This window comes from Desmodus rotundus, chromosome 12 (genome assembly GCF_022682495.2).
Source record: "Desmodus rotundus isolate HL8 chromosome 12, HLdesRot8A.1, whole genome shotgun sequence".
In the NCBI taxonomy this organism is placed as follows: Eukaryota; Metazoa; Chordata; class Mammalia; order Chiroptera; family Phyllostomidae; genus Desmodus; species Desmodus rotundus.
In genome coordinates, this window is record NC_071398.1 from 20,254,142 (window position 1) to 20,271,954 (window position 17,813).

Below are 17,813 nucleotides of genomic sequence, written 5' to 3' on the forward strand. Positions count from 1 at the left end.
TTTTGCACAACCACATCAAAATTACAACTAAAATGTAGAACAACCATCACTCAGAACCATCAGAAACTGAGTTGAATAAGAAGTCTGACAACTACAGAATTAAAGAAACCACATCCATCCAGACTGGTAGGAAGGGTGCAGACAGAACAGGCTGGTCCCTCACCACGTGGGGGATATCAGGCCCCCAAGCTCAGGGTTCCAGTGCCAGAATATAAGTCCCCATAACTTCCAGCTACAAACACCAGCGAGGATTGAGTCAGTGGAAGAAACTTCTGGAGCCCCAAGCAGTTTCTCTTAAAGACCCACACAAGGACTCACCTACTCAGACTCACTCCCTCTGAGCTCCAGCACCGAGACAGCAGCTTAAAAGGCACCAGTGGCATACAGAGAGAAAATGAAGTGCCTGGTATCAAGGCAATCAGAGGTCATTGTCCCTTTTCTAAACACTCCCCCCACAGAGCAGGCAAGCTAGTGCCACATGTAAGGTTCCATCAACCTGGCTAACACTGTTTTTTCCACCTTCAAGATCCCAGAGACTCTGCTCCACCCAACTTACGGGCCCACTAAAGATGCTTTTCCATATGAATGGCTGGTCTTGGCTCATGCTTCATAACTCCCTCAATCCTATCAAACAAGCAACAACAGCTAGCTTCAGTGAGCCCCAGACCCTGCACTAGCAGTGGCCAACTTGATTCACAGCTTGGCTTCAACTGGAAATCTCCCAGCCCAGCACAAGTAGCAACAATCTCAGATTGCTTTATAGCTCATGCAGGGTGGCCCCAGGCAAAACACAGGTGGAGGCTGACCCTGACCTGCATCACCTGGGAAACCCCAGGGCCAGCACACCCACGGGACAGCTACAGACCACTCTGGAGCACCACCACCCTGCCCCGGCACAGCTGATCTTCCACAGAGGGTGGAAGTTGGTAATAAGTGGTCACAGCCAAAACTTGCAGCTAACTGACCTGGGTAAATCCCTCTCATTGACCTGCCAACAGCCACCTAGGCTCAAATACAAGAGGGGGGTATACTCAGTCCACACAAAGGGCACACCTCAAGTACCCAGCTTGGGTGATAGGGGAGGCTGTGCCACTGGACCCTACAGGACACCTACTATATTAGAGCACACTACCAAGACAGTAAGTCAAAGCAGCTCTACCTAACGCATAGAAACAAACACAGGGGCACTGCCAAAATGAGGAGACAAAGAAACATGGCCCAAATGAAAGAACAGATCAAAACTCCACAAAAAGAGCTAAACGAAATGGAGATAAGCAATCTATCAGATGCAGAGTTCAAAACACTGGTAATAAGAATGCTCAAGGAACTTAGTGAGGACCTCAACAGCATAAGAAACCCAGTCAGAAATGAAAGATACACTAATTGAAATAAAGAACAATTAACAGGGAAACAACAGTAGAGTAGATGAAGTGGAGAATCAAATCCATGATGTGGACCATAAGGAAGCAAAAAAAAACAATCAGAACAAGAAGAAGAAAAAGAATCCAAAAATACAAGGATGGTATAAGCAGCCTCTGACAACTTCAAGCATTCCAACATTTGCATCATATGCTGTGCCAGAAGAAGAAGACAGAGAGCAATAAATTAGAAATCTATTTGAAAAAATAATGAAAAAACTTCCCTAATTTGGTGAAGAAAATAGACATGCAAGCCCAGGAAGCACCGAAAGTCCCAAACAAGATAGATGCAAAGAGGCCCACTCCAAGACACATCATAATTAAAATGCCAACGGTTAAAGATAAAGAGAGAATCTTAAAATCAGCAAGAGAAAAGAAGTTAGTTACCTACAGGGGAGTTCCCAGAAGACTGTCAGCTGATTTCTCAAAAGAAACTTTGCAGGCTGGAAGGGATTGACAAGAAATATTCAAAGTCATGAAAAGCAGGGACCTACAGACAGGACTACTCTACCCAGTAAAGCTGTCATTTAGAATCGACGGGCAGATAAAGAGCTTCCCAGAGGAAAAAAAACTAAAGGAGTTCATCATCACCAAACCATTATATGAAATGTTAAAGGACTTATTTAAGAAAAAGAAGATGATCAAAACTATGAACAATAAAATAGCAAAAAATACCAATCTATCAATAATTGAATCTAAAAAAAAACTAAGCAAACAAGAAGAGACAGAATCATGGATACAGAAAGTGAGATGGGCAGGGTTGTGGGGAAATGGTGAGGTGAGAAGACTAAGAAGTACAACAAACAGGTAGTTACAGAATAGCCATGGGGATATAAAGTACAGTATAGGAAATGGAGTAGCCAAAGAACTTATACGCATGACCCATGGACATGAACAAGGGTGGGGGCATTGCCTGAGGGAGCAGGGGATGCTGGATGCAGAAGGGGCAAAGGGAGAAAAATCAGGACAACTGTAATAGCATAATCAATAAAATACAATTAAAAAGAAAAAAGAAAGTATCCTTGGTGTGTGAATTAACATCTCAACTGCCATCAGCTACTGATTCATTGTTAGAGAGCACTCCCTGCCCCTGGATAGCAATGAAGGTAGGTAAGCTCAAAAATGAAGAAAGAGATTAATAGTTACTGCTCAGAAAAGACAGGAAATGAAAAGTTAAAATGCATGGAAAACTCTAGCAGAAATCCAAGGAGGGATGATAAAGGGAGAAGAATGAATGCATAGGTAAGACACAAATTCACTGAACTTCTGAAACTTCTAAAAAGTTGTTGCAGCACAAAGATCTAGAACCTCTGGCTGGCTTGCATCTTGCCATTAGAACAAAAAGTGGACAAAGGCTAAAAGCTAAACATAGGGGTGCATGTCATCAGGGGAGTTCAGAGACACTGCCGAGCAAACACAAAAAAGAAGGTGGGTACCTTAGGAAAAACATGCCTGATTGAACATGCTTGTTTACCTTCATTCCCCTCTAAAGAACCACTAAAATAAGAGTAAGAACATAGAAGACAGAAACCCACACAGACAATGAAAATGAGAGAGGAAATGAACAGCGGATGGGCAAGCGGTAATTGAGCTAGAGTAAAGAAAGCTAATGCCCACATGCCTGCAGAGAACAGCGTGAGAAACCAGCTGGGTCCCACTGCAGGGACTGCGCAGGAGCCACAGGCTCCAGGCTATTGGAAAGGGAAAGAGAGAGGGACTGGAGAACCAAAAGCAGAACCAAACCAAACAAGGAGAACTGTCTGAAAGAACTAAGGAGAGTAGTTTAAGAGCACCCCACAGAGCTGGCATCTCCACCTCTCCTCCTCCTTCGTGGAGGGTGGGTGTTTAGAGAGATTGCTTCAGAGAAGCCCCGGCCTGGGACAAGAGGCACAGCAGAGAGTAAGTGAGAGGGGCTGTGCTCTGAACAGGATGTGAAGGCCTGTCCCCCTACTCAGCACTCACATTGCTTGGCTTTTAGTCTTCCGTGACTAGTGACAGGATTCTTCTCAGGAGGAAATGACCAGCCCAAGAAGAAGCAAACAAACAAGTAACAACAACAAAACCTTGAAGATAATGACATTTAGGGCACCCTCCAACAAAAGGACCTGGGTCCCACCTGATCTCCCTACAGTGAACCCCATCACTGCCTTCGCGAACAGAGATTCCAATGCTCTCTAATATTAACAGCGAGCCCAGGAGCATCAGTCACGGGAGGAAACCTCAAAGACAGAGTCCAACACGATCAAAAGAAAGAAAAAGGAAAGGAGGGTAGCACAGAGGAGAGAAAAAAACCTGGAATGAACATTCTCAGAGAGGTAAAGGAAGACAATGTAAAGAACCAAGACCAAGAAAGAGCTCTTGGAAATTAAAATAATAACTGAAATGGAGAAATCTGATAGCAAGGTTGGAAGTTAAAGAAAACTCCCAGAATGCAAAACAGAAAGACCAAAAGAGAATTCATATAGAATATTCAACTAGTAGTAGCTCCACAAAGCATGAGAAGAGGAAATAAAGGGGGGAAATATTGAAGACATAATGCAGAAAAATTTATTCAAAGTAAAACACACAGATTTTCACATCCACCACACCCAGAAAAAAAAATAAAATACAGATTTTCAGATTGAAAAGGCATTCCAATGTGCTAAAAACTATTTTGTAACTTAATTGGAATGTTGATCACATGGGTGTACATATTTATAAACTTATTTGAGCTTTTCACTTTATCCACTTTACTACACATATTTTAAAGTTCCATATAAGAAAATGAGGCCTGGCTGGGTAGCTTAGTTGGTTCAAGCATCGTCCTGATACACCACAGTTGCGGGTTCGATCTCCAGTCAGGGCACATACAAGAAACAACCAATGAATGCATAAGCAAGTGGAACAACAAATCGATGTTTCTGTTTCTCTCTCTCTCTCTCTCTCTCAAATCAATTTTTTAAAAAGGAAGGAAAGAAAATGAAATGATGGACTTCAAGATCACATTGAAAATAATATGGTTGTACACACCATAACAGGAACACTTGCATAATCCCATTACCATAACCCCATTCTCTGCTAGAATGCTACATGCTACATCCACATGAGTGAACGCTGAGAATTCCAACATTTGAGAGACAGATAGTCCAGGGCGTCTGAGAGTATTTTACGGAATGTTGATACAGCGACATGTTATGATTTTTAAAAATATTTTAGTTATTTATTAGAGAGAGGGGAAGGGAGGGAAGAGAGGGAGAGAAACATCGATGTGCACAAGAAATATCGATCATTTGTCTCTCACACATCCCCAAATGGGGATTTGGCTCCCAACCCAGGCATGAGCCCTGACTGGGAAGTGAATTGGTGGATTTTGGTTCACAGGACGGTGCTCAATCCACTGAGCCACACCAGCCAGGGCGTATATTATGATTCTATTGTTTAGATAAAACAAGTAATAAAGTAAAAAAAAGGGTGGGGAGCCCGTAAGTGCCTGCACATGAATGAAAACAGCCACACACAAAAGTAATCACAGTGAAAATGTCACACCCACTGGAGATAAAGATAATACTAGAGACAAAGATGGGATATGAAAGCTTCCGAGAGAAAAAGCAGATCACATATAGAGTCCAGAATCGGAATGGCATAAAAGCTCTCAACAGTAACTTAGAAAAGGAACCCCAAAACAATTCAACCCAACAATTGTTACATGACTGTATTAGAAGGGGGGAAGGGCAAGAATATATATATAACGGACTCAGAGCAAAGTAAGAGTGCTACATCTTCACCTTCTGTCGCAGTAAGTCAGCTTGTAATGTCGACAACAGACAAATCAAGATATAGCAGTATGCGATACTACTTGGAAAACGGGAGGCAATCTAAAAGAAACAGCTGAAAACATCTCAAGTCGTTGCTACTGGTGAGCAGGATCAGGGTGGTGAAAAGGTGAGGTTGGATTCTAGTGTCTGACAATATAAGCCTTGTAATGCTAGTTGACTTTTTAAACTCAATTTTTAAAAAAAGCTTAAACACTGGGTAGGAAATTTATATAACATAACACTGAACTATACATTTTAAATGGGTTAATTGTATGGTATGGGAATTATAGATCAATAAAGCTATTTTTTAAAAAGTGAGTAAGGCTGTGGCCAGTGTGGCTCAGTTGGCTGGAGCGTTGTCCCATAAACTGAAAGGCCATGGGTTCGTTCCCCAGTCTGGGAATATGCCCAGGTTGAGGGTTTGGTCCCTGTAGGGGCATGTATGATCAGTAACCAACTGATGTCTCTCGCCCATCAATGTTTCTCTCTCCCATCAACATTGCTCTCCCTGTCTCCCTCCCTCCCTTCCCCTCTCTCCAAAATCAATAAGAATGTCCTCAGGTGAGGATGTTTTAAAAAATTTTATTTAACTAAGTAGGGAGGGGGCAGAAAAGAGACATACCAATTTTTCCTTTCCTGTGCACCCAACGTGACACAGGAAAATGGTACTGATAATTGTCACTGGGAAGGGAAGTCAGAGGGAAGAGGGAAGCTTTTTTCATTGCATATCCTTTTGAATTATTTAAAAGTTTGCTACATGCTTTTTTTAAGGTAAATTAAAACATGATTTCAAAATAAAATAATGAGGTTAACAGAAAATACTTCATCAATTTATAAATGGGCTCACAACCAACTAAGTTAATGAAAATACAGCTGTATTTGAGAGGCAGGGTATTAATCTAGAGCACGATGAAAGGGAAGGGGACTCTGCCCATGAAACACTCCCACGCTGGCACATGTCAGGGTAATTAGCAAATTCAGGGAATCTTAAATTTTTCTGAGCCAGAACACACTATAGAAATTAGGTAGGCCAACTTATTCACGATGAAATCGAATTCCTTCGTGAGAAAACCAAGTCCAGGGAGGCCAACGTCCAAGGGATCATAATCAATGGCTCTGCCAAACGACAGCCGGGATCCCTTCCACCTTAGTAACTACCTGTCAACCTGGACCAGCCGGCATCCGTCTAACGAGGCTGTGCAGTAAAGAGAAAACTGCAATTTCAAGACCAAACTGCCAGTCACTAAAATTTCAAAGGAATTTTATCGCTCACCTATCAGAGCAAAGACAAAAATAACTATAAATGATCCCTAGAAGTATCCCTGAGGTCACTAGGGTGGCAGAACTCAACCCTATGACCATGACCCTTAAATATAAGAGTATTTTCCAATTTCCCAGAAACCTCTCAATTTGCTATTTGTTCCCAGAAGTCGTGACTGACAAATAGCAAGCTCACTTACCCGGAAAGCACTGCATACTGCCCCAGGCAGTCCACCGACATTGCAGTTGCCTGTGAGAGAGGAAACAGATTCAGTTCTGCTAGCACGGCAGGTGGAGAGGACAGGCAGGTAGTTGGTCATGGTTGGGTCTTCCTCTTCCCATGGCCATGGTACCCCAGCTTCCAGGTATCATTAGTTCTCTACAGCGGATACTTCTACCCCCTTCTAAGTCTCATCCAAATCTCCCATTTAAGCCCTGGCCAGGAAGCTCAGTTAGTTAGAGCACTGTCCTGATACACCAAGGTTACAGGTTCAATCCCCAGTCTGGACACATGTAAGAATCAACCAACAAATGCATAAATAAGTAGAACAACAAACTGATATTTCAATCTCTTTCAATCGCTCTCTCTCTCTCTTTCACTTTCTCTCTCCCTTCCTCTCTCTCTAAAAAAAAAAAATCAATCAATAAAATTTTTTTAAAAGGCATAAGATTCCAGGCAAACTGGAATTTCATAGAAGAATCAAATTGCCAGTTAAAATATGAAAAGATATTGATCTTCATCAGTATCAGGGAAATACAAATTAACCCAAAAATGATAGACCATTTCATATGCCCTAGGTAGGTGGAAATCTGTTAGATGTAAGGACAAGAGCTTGAGGTGGACAGAAATTTTTGTCTGTTTTGTGCATGGCTTATCAAAATCCTTTCAGGCTGCTATCACAAATTATCATAGATTTGGTGGTTTATAAACTACAGAAATTTATTTCTCACATTTGTGGAGGTTGGGAAGTCCAAGATCAAGATGCTGGCAGATTTGGTGTCTGGCGAGGACTCTCTTCCTAGACTGCCTACCTGTAACCTCACAGGGAAGGTGGGAAGGGAGCTTTCTCAGTGCAAAGAGCACTAATCCCATTCATGAGTGCTCCACCCGCAAGATTTAAACACCTCCCATAGGCCCCACCTCCTAATCCAAAACCTTGGGTTTTAGGTTTCAACATCCGATTGGTGGGGGTATACAAATATTCAGAGCACGGCACTATTATATCCACAGTATGTCCAAGGGATCTATTATACAATAGACTCTCAATAAAGAACTGCTGAAAGGATGAGAGATTTAAATACATGGTAACCCCAAGTGTTGATGAGGATATGGCCCAACAGGAATTTTTTAAGCACCGCTACTGGGAGTATCAAATCTCAACCACTTTGGAAAACAACTTGGTATTTGCTAATAAGGCTGAAGAATATGCACATCCCGTAGCCCAGCAATTCTAGCCCCATGTAAATACCACAGTTACATATCATCGTCTACAAAAACAAAAGATGGGGAACAACCAAATGTTTCATGGACAGAAGGATGAATCAGCTGTGGCACATTCACACAAAGGAACAGGACTTCATAACAAAATTAGTAAGCCACAGGCATGACAGTCAACATGGGTGAGCTTCAAAAATAATGCAGGGAAAAAAAGGAAGTCAAAGAATTCATACCATATGACTCCATTTAAATAATGGTCAAAACTATCAAAATAAAACAAAATATTATTTACATTTTATTGTTATAAATAAATAATACAAAATATTATATGTGTGGTAAGACTATTTTAAAGAGCAAAGAAATAATCCAAAATTCAGGGCAGTCACTTCCTCTAAAGGACATTAAGAGAGGGATATGTTCTGGAGAAAATGTATTCAGGCTTTAAAAAATAACTAAAATGGCCTATTCCTTAAGGTGAGTGGAGGGTACATCTTATTATTTTTCTTTACATAGTACAATATCACTGATATATTCCATAATAGACAATATTCTAAGGGGAAACTTTTTTAAGTATTTAAACATGGTGAAAAGCTTCGTAGAATCTGTAAGACTAAAGGGAAAAGAAACTGTATATGAGCACAGTACTCTAGCTGATAAACTAGTTTCCTTCAAGGGTACAAGATAGCAATTCTGAAACCACTATACATATATACCAGAATGAACAATTAAGTAAATGGATGGAAGATGGTAGGAGCCAGGTTTCTGTTAAAGTGGGAAGTTAATGATAAGCAAAGGGTGGAGGCCACTATGATCCATGTGAAAATGGATTAGGGTTAAAAGTATAAGTATAAACTCATATTCAGCTAAATACAGATAAAGATGGCTACATGCAGAAATACTTAGATATATGTAGATGCATGGGTTAGCACACATATATTGAATATACATGGGTTAGTACACCTATATATATATTTGTTTGGTCAGCTGAGGGGGTGTAGAGGCAATGACACCCCCATAGCAATGAGCACATCTAGCACCAGATCTTGGTTTCTAATATAATTCTCCAACTGAAAAAACCAGAGCTCCTTGGAGAAATGGTTAATTTAAGGACTGGGGCAGGAAACATACATAATGAGAGTTGAGCATCTTGTAGTGCCAGAAAGTATTTTAAAAAAATTTTTTTAAAGGGGGGGTATGCCAAAGAGCCACCTGAAAGAGATCCCGGTGGTGAAAGCTAGAACCATTTGGGCAACAAAATACTGGGATTATAATGCAAAGTATAAAATAAATATCTAGGAGTTCATACTGATATAAACAAATAATTCAACAAATAAATAAATTGGGGAGGATAACTCCCCTCTCCTTAAGTATGGGCTGTATATAGAGTATTTTCCAAAGAGTACAGCTGTCCCCCACTTATCCATGGGGGGAATGTATGTTCAAGATCCCCAGTGAATGACTGAAGCCATGGATAGTACGAACCCTCTACATACTATGCTTTTCCTTATACACACATACCTATGACAAAATACTTAATTTCTAAGTTAGGCACAGTAAGAGATCACAACACTAATAATAAAATAGAACAATTATAACAATATACTCTAATCAAAGTTACATGAATGTGGTCTCTCACAAAATATCTTATTGTACTATACTCACCTCCTTGTGATGGCATGGGATGACACAATGCCTACACCATGCGACGGAATGAGGTAAATGACCTAGCATTAGGCTACTTATAAGGGTTACTTGAAAACAGGCCTGTGGTACTTGCACAGTCTGATAACAATTGCTACTAAGTGACTAACAGGCAGGTAGCGTGTCCAGCCTGAATACACTGAACAAGGAATGATTCACGCCCCAGGGAGGATGGAGAGGGACAGTGCAAAATTTAAACATGCTATTCAGAAAGGCACAAACTTGAAAACTCATATATTGTTTATTTCTGGAATCTTCTAGCTAATCTTTTTGGACCACACTTGACCACAGATAACCGAAACCATATAAAGTGAAACTGCTGGTGAGGGGGTGGGGGCTACTCCACAGTACAGACAAAGGGCAAAAAGAGCATGTTTACAGTAGGGAAACCTGGCAAGCACTACCCCGCCAGGTGACCAAGTCAGCATCAGCAGTGGTGTGACATGTTCGCACAGCACAGACCCTTGATATGATGTGATGAGAATGGCACCTTGTAAACCCTGGGGTAGTCCTCCAAAAAAAAACATAACCCCAGTCTAGTCACGAGAAAGACATAAGACAAATCCCAACTGAGGGACATTCTACAGATGGTCAAGGTCATGAAGGACAAAGAAAGTCTGAGAAATTATCACAGCCAAGCGGAGTCAGAGGAAACATGACAACTAAATATAATGTGGTGCTCTGCACGGAGTCCCCAGACAGGGGAAGGACACTGGGTGAGAACTACGGAGCACTGAGTCAAGTACGGACTTTGGTTAATAATGATACACCAATATCGATTAATTGCAGAAAATACACCATTCCGGGGTAAGATGTTACTAATGGGGGAAACTGAGTACAGGTGTATGGAAACTCTCTGTACTGTGTTGCCAATTTTTCTACAAATCTAAAACTATTCTAAAACAAAAATTTATTTTGAAAACCATGAAAATCTGAACACTTTCTCCTAATTACTCTTATTAATCAATATAATTGATTTTTTAAATTTTTTTAAAAGATTTTATTGCCCTGGCTGGTGTGGCTCAGTGGATTGAGTGCCAGCCTGTGAACCCAAAGTGTCGTGGTTCGATTCCTAGTCAGGGCACATGCCTGGGTTGCAGGCCAGGTCCCCAGTTGGGGGCACGAGAGAAGCAACCACACATCAGTGTTTCTCTCCCTCTCTGTCTCCCTCCTTTCCCCTCTCTCCAGAAATAAATAAAAATCTTTTTTCTTAAGGATTTGTATTTATTTTTATAGAGAAGGAAAGGAGAAAGAGAGGGAGAGAAACATCAATATGCAAGAGATACATTGAACAGTTGCCTCTCACAAGCCCCTAACTGGTAAGACCTGGCCCCGCAACCCAGGTATGCACCCTAACTGGGAATCAAACTGGTGGCCTTTGGGTTCACAGGCCAGCACTCAATCCACTGAGCCACACTAGCCAGGGCCAGGGCCAATTTTTTTAAATTTTGTATTTATCAATTTTAAAGAGAGAAAGGAAGGGGGACAAGAGAGAGAGAGTGATCAATTTGTTGTTCCACTTATTTATGCATTCATTGGTTGCTTTTTTTATTTTAGAGAGAGAGGAGAAGGGAGGAAGTTGGGGGAAGAGAGAGAGAGAAGCATCAATTTACTGTTCCATTTATTTATGCATTCATTGGTTACTTCTTATATGTGCCCTAATCAGGGATCAAACCCATAACCTTGATGTATGGGGATGACACTCTGGCCAACTGAGCTACCCAGCCAGAGCTTTTAATTTAATTGATTTTTAAAATTTATTCATTCAGCTGGTGTGATTCAGTGGATTGAGCACCCGCCTGCAAACCAAAGGGTCACGGGTTCAATTCCCAGGCAGGGCACATCTCTGTGTTGCAGGCCAGGTCCCCAGTGGGGGGGGTGCATGAGAGGTGGCTACACACCGATGTTTCTCTCCCTCCCTTCCCCTATGTCTAAAAATAAATAAAATCTTTTAAAAAATAAATTTTATTCATTCAACAAACCTTTGTTGAGTGTTGCCGTACACCGAGCACTATTCTAGGCACTAAGGTTACGGTAGTCAACAAAACAGTCTCCACCCTCAGGGAACTTATACTATAGCAGGGGAGAAAGATGAAAATAAACAAATAGTGAGTGAGGGGAAAGTGGTACAAGATGTGATCTGAGAAAGAGGCAGAGACCAGCACACAAAACAGTCCAAAATAAGGAACTCATATTCTATTCTAGGTACAATAGGAAGCCACTGAAGGATTTTCATCAAAGAAGAGATACAAAGAAATGTGTTTTTTTAAAAATCACCTTGAAGAAAAAGTAAGAAAATAAGAAAAACTAAAAAAAGAAAGAACAGGAAAAAAAAATCACCTTGATATTTATCACAGCTTTAATCATAATTGCCCAAAACTGAAAACCACCTAAATGTCCAAAAACAGGTGAATGGAGTCACAAATTGTGATCTATCTATACACTGGAATACTATTGGGCAGTAAGAAGGAACGGACTACAGGCATGTTCAACAACATGAATGAATCCCAAAAGGAATGGTCCCACAGGCTCAGTGAAAGAAGCCAGACTCAAAAGGTGACACATGTGTTACAGAAATGATGGGTTCCATGTGTTACAGGAATCACATCAGCCTCTGCCAGAGGATGGGAGTGAGGGAAGGAGGCTGGCTACACAGGGCACGAAGGAGTGTTTTAGAGTAATGAAAATGTTCTGTATTTTAATTGTGGCGGTAGCTACAGGACTACCTACATTTGTCAAAACTCAACCCATTAGACACAGAAAAGGGTAAATTTTATTGTACATAAATTGTACTTCAATAAACCTGGATCTTTAAAAAAATCATTCTCCCTCTCTTTTGCCTTCCCTTCCCCCTCTCTCTAAAAATAAATAAATAAAATCTTTGAAAAAAAAATTATTCTGGCTATGTGGGAGGTACACTGGAAGGGGGCAAAAAGCTGGGGTGCAGGGAGATAAGGCCCAGAGTATGTCCGGCTACTTTGGATATATGGAGTGTGAGCTATCTCACAGATGCTGAAGTAGAGGCACTCAGCAGAGAGTTGCTATGAATCCCAGGTTCCTATCGTCATCACAATAGCCCTATCCTGTAGTATTTTTCTACTTATTGTTGAGTTAGAGACCTGGTAACTGCACATTCTGCCACCTTACCACTCTTTGTGAGTTCAAACTATTCAATTTCTACTACACTTTCAAATACCATAGACAATAACCACAAGTGGTTCTTTAAATGGCAATTAATTAAAATTTATTTTTTAAGATTTTATTTATTTATTTGTAGAGACAGAGGAAGGGAGGAAGAAAGAGCTGGAGAGAAACATTAATGTGTGATTGCCTCTCACATGCTCCCTACTGGGGCCTGGCCGACAACCCAGGCATGTGCCCTGACTGGGAATCAAACTGGTGACCCTTTGGTTCACAGGCCAGCACTCAATCCACTGAGCCACGGCACCAGGGCTAAAATTTATTTTAAAATACAATATTTCGGTTGCACTAGCACCATTTCAAGTGTTCAGTGGCCACATTCATCATTACAGAAAGTTCTACTGGATGATGTTGCCTGAGGAGATTATCTCTAAGTTTTACAGCGTTAACACTCATTGATTCCAGGGACCACTTCAGAGCAGTTGCCAAGAAGCACAGGTTCTTCACTATTACAAGGCACTGTTTTATAAAGTGAAAGATGATTGTATAAACTGTGAAGAAAATGAGTGTCAGTTTTCAGGCTGGGGTTTTTCACTGAAAAACCTGAAAGTGTAAATTTTCTTAAATGATTTTTAAAAGAGGTGGGATATAGGGGACCGTTTGCGTGGCAGTGGGAAATGTAGCCCAGTCCCCACTCGGAAAAGCCAGTGGGGAGTGACGTCCGGCACACAGGACCCACGCCCAGGGATAAGTTCTCCCGTGGGGAATCAGGCCTGCATTGTACCTAGGCCTCTATGAGGCTCGCTTTTGCTAAAACTCCCTCACCCTGAATCGAGGCAGCAAGTGCTTACTGCATATCTTTAAAGTAACGTCCTAAAATCTGAGCTAAACCTCCCAAGTATGGAATGCAACCAGTTCAACCACTTCCCCCTTGATCTGTAACATCCTTCTCTTTGAAGTAATTAGCAACATTCTTTCCTTTATTATCTGTAAAAGGTAATCACCTACAGTGAACCTGTGTACAGTAAATGAGGACCATCCTCAATGTAATGTATACAGAAAAGCAATAGAAGCCTGTCCAGGCAGGGGTCCTGGCTCTTTGGCCTTCTCGCCCTCTCTCTTTCTTAGAGAGAGGCCATGCTGTCCCTTTTTCTCCACAGGATTTCTGTAGTCCGTGTGAATTTGTCCATTGCAACAACACACAGATCCCGTGGGCCGGGATCCGCATCAGTGGGGTGTTTGAAAAGTTTATTGTTTGGCCTTTCTTTTCAGAAAGACAATATTAAAAGTTCCAACTTTTTGTTTCTACGTTAACAAAACAGCTAATAAAATGGGTCCTCACCCCTCCTAATTAGCATCAAGTTCAACCACAAAACCATGCTAATTCATGCTAAGATGTACCCTTCCAAATGAATAGAAAAATCAAAAAGAACAAAAACTCCCACAAGGCAGTTAAATTACCCAATTTACTTTGTCCTCTTAACTCTGACAACTGATGTTTTTTTGGTTTAATTGCTTGACACTACTTCATAGCATCCTAAAGCAAGTGTCAGCACCTTCTCTGCAGGTCTCTTCAATTACATGTCCATCAAGAAGTAAGGGCGAGACTGCCTGGGTTTCTATGAGAATTAAAGGGTTTACAGACTAGTAGCTTCCGAATTAGCAGGCTCAGTGGTACCATATATGACTTTGTTCTTAGTCCCCACTGAAAACAATTAACAAGGATAACAGGAATGTGGTTCTTTTTCCCTAAGAGTCTGGCACCTCCCTTGGGAGAGCTGGCCTCCCAGAGACACCCTGCTGACAGTGCAAAGTGCTTTAGGATCCTTTCATCAGAATGCTGCTACTCAAATTCTCCGTGGGAACTCTATCAGAGAGCACCACAGGGCAAACTGTTGGGGGCTCCACCACACACTGTCTTTACAGCAAAAGCGAGATGGGGATTTAGAAAGAAGCAAGCACATCACCTTGCTGTAATCCAGATTTCTCTTCAGAATAAATCACCTGAGTATCAACACAGTGCCAGGCAGAGTGTACACCTTGCAAAAGAGCTCAATAAATCTTGTTGAATAAAATGAGTAGAAAGCCTGGCACACAAAAGGTGTTCCAGAAATATTTGCCGAATAAAAAGAGAATCACCCAGCATGCTCTCCTCTCAGGAGCAAGCCTGCACCTTTCCCTTCCTACTCTTCCTCCCCCAGGCATGTTACCTTTTTCTTTCCCTCTCCTGAGCTCCAAGGGCCCTTCTTTTGCTTCTGTAACTTGTTTCCTGAGCCTACACAGCCCAGCTGGCTCACTTCTAGTACCTCTGTCACTTTCTAAATAAACTCTTTGTTATAATTTTTTTTAAAAGAAAAGAAAATCACCCAGACACTGTCCTAGATGCTGGGGAAGGGGTGGGTGAGTATAATATGTATTGAGGGACAACTGTATGACAGGCTCATCCAGTAGGAAGCACGGCAGTGTACTGAGGCCAGCAGAAGTCCTGGGGCCAGATGCCCGAGTTCATATCCCCCTGCTGCCACATAATGGGAGGTCTTGGTCAAGCCACAGGATCAGCCAAACCAGGATCAGCTTTGCTGTTTGGAAAAAAGGGATAGCATCCACTTATCTTGTGTGATTCTTTCATTAATTAGAAAAAGAAAATGCAGATCAATGGCAGCACAGCATATGAAATGCAGGAAATAGAAAAATGGTAAAAATCCCTAGTAAGTGCTAACGTTCTTTGAGGCTTACTATGTGCCTGTCACTGTGTCACACATTCTAAATGTATGACCTCAAAATTCTCACACCAACCCTATCAGGTAGGTACGACTCACACTTTCTCAAATGCAGAGGGTGATGACAGGCTAGAGACTAAGCCAGGGTTCGAACCCGAAAAATATGTGCAGAGTACACTTCTATTCACTCACTATACGGTATTTTCCACTATTCTAGTACCAGCAACCACTTAAAGCTTAGCTGCTGAAACAGGCACTTTGCATTCAGTTTTCCGTCAACTTCACCCCGAAATTTTGTGAGGCAGGGTTAAGTCCCACTGCTGAGGTTCAGAGAAGTTCTGCGACTTGACCAAAGTCACTAAGCGCGGCCCCGGCCTCGAAGAGCAAACACTCCCTCGCTCCCCACCCTGGCCTTGGGAAGCGCACCCCTGCCCACTCGCGTGACACCCCTGTGCTTCGGTGTCCCAAGGTAGACCCCACTCCCCGTACCCCCGCGTGTAAGACCGAAACCCTATTGGTGGCTGGCCCCACCGCCAGCAGTCCTCAAGATTCTCCTCACACTCTCGGGTCTGACCGCTCAGGGCCACCCTCTTCTGCACTACCCCAACGGCGACTGGGCTCCTGGGGTCGTCCCCCGCCACCCCGAGACTGACCCGGCAGCGTGGGGGAGGGGAATACGGGAGCGCGCATGCCCAGAAGGCTCCATTTGGTCTTCGGCTCACCTGCGAGTCTCGGAACTCCACCACCACGTTCTCGCTGCTCCATCGCGCCGCCATCTCCCGTCAGGGTCAGCCCGGTCCCACGACTGCGCGTTCCTACCACCCAAAACCACGTTCCTGGCCTCTGCCGGCCCCACGCAGCCCGCTAGAGAACCCTGCCACGCCACGCCCCACCTCCGTCTGACTGCAAACCATTGGCTGACCCAAATACTGGCTCCGCCCAACTTTCAGGTTCTTCCAATTGCGGCACCACACCTACCCGAACGAGCACGCCCCCTCCACTTCCGTCACTCGGCTAAAGTCACCCAAACTCGCCGCCACTGCGGTCACACGCCCCCTGCGGCAAGCTCTGCTGGGAGTTGTAGTCCAAGGTCGAGTTGCGCGTGGGTAACCTGGCTAGAATAAGGTTTGGCGAGGTGAGGAGTATGTTGTCCTCCCTGTCTCCTCGCTCGTGTCCCGGGCAAGGCCTAGGATGTTTACAAACTAAAACCCAACATTCTCACAAACCAGAAGTTACCTCTTCCCCTGACGTCTGCCATGAAGGCATTGAAGGTGCGATTTACTGTATCATACAATAGAGCAGCACCTGCAAACGTGTTCAGGGACCCTAGGGGATCTCCATGACCCTTTCTAGGCGTTTCCGAAGGCAAAACAGTTTTGATAATCATACTAAGACTTTATTTGCCTTTTCACTCTCACCAGTGTACAGTGGACTTTTCCAGAGGCTCACAATTGTAACAGACTGAAAGGTAGAAGCAGATGTGAGAATCCAGAGGGCTTTAAAAAAAAAAAAAAAAAACTTTTATAGGAGTTTATTTGAGCCAAACTGGTGACATAGGCCAGGGAGCAAGATCTCAAATGCTTCTCCAGTGTCTTGTTTTTTGTGTGTTTTTTTTTTAATTAAGCCAGATTTTAAAGAGATTTGCCACTTTTCCCTCTGAAATGTTTTTTTTTTTAATTGCTTGAGCGAGAGAGAGAAACATCAATTTGTTGTTCCACTTATTTATATGTTTGGTTCTTGCATGTGCCCCGACCAAGGATCAAACCCTCAACTTGGTGTGTGAGAACAACGCTCTAACCAACTGAGCTATCCCACCAGGGCCCCAATGAAATGTTCTTGTTTTGGAATTATAGTTCTTTTTCATTTACAAAATGTATTATTAATTTTAGTGTGCATTAATGTTTAACTAAAATCATAAATAAGTGTTTTAAATTCTGTTTTAATTTCTAATAATTACTATCTAAATCACCCACCTAAAAATTTGACTGGGGTGGGGAGGAAATGTTGGATAATTCTTTTTTTTAATATATTTATTAATTATGCTATTACAGTTGTCCCATTTCCCCCCCACTACACTCCATCCTGCCCACCCTCCTCCCTCCCACATTCCCCCCCTATAGTTCATGTCCATAGGTCATACTTATAAGTTCTTTGGCTTCTACATTTCCTACACTATTTTTACCCTCCCCCTATTTTCCACCTATCATCTATGCTACTTATTCTCTGTACCTTTACCCCCCTCTCCCCCTCCCACTCCCTTAATGACAACCCTCATGTTCTAGTTGTTTGCCTAGTTTGCTCTCGTTTTTGTTTTAGGTGTGGTCGTTAATAACTGTGAGTT

General features: G+C 42.4%; 1 protein-coding gene across 3 annotated transcripts in view; it reads right to left on the reverse strand.

The window, feature by feature from the left end:
- The window catches only part of WDR59 (WD repeat domain 59), a 78,949-nt gene extending 62,582 nt beyond the window's left edge, over positions 1 to 16,367 (reverse strand). For all 3 annotated transcript variants that reach the window (XR_008425742.1, XM_024556076.4, XM_045191822.3), the window contains exons 1-2: positions 16,195 to 16,367; positions 6,673 to 6,722 (exon numbers count right to left, since the gene is read on the reverse strand). Coding sequence is in view for 2 of the 3 variants with exons in the window: in XM_024556076.4 (XP_024411844.2) it covers positions 6,673 to 6,722; positions 16,195 to 16,248 (104 nt within the window). In the remaining variant the exon portion in view is untranslated. The remainder of the gene's footprint in view (positions 1 to 6,672; positions 6,723 to 16,194) is intronic.
- Positions 16,368 to 17,813: the final 1,446 nt, after the last annotated feature.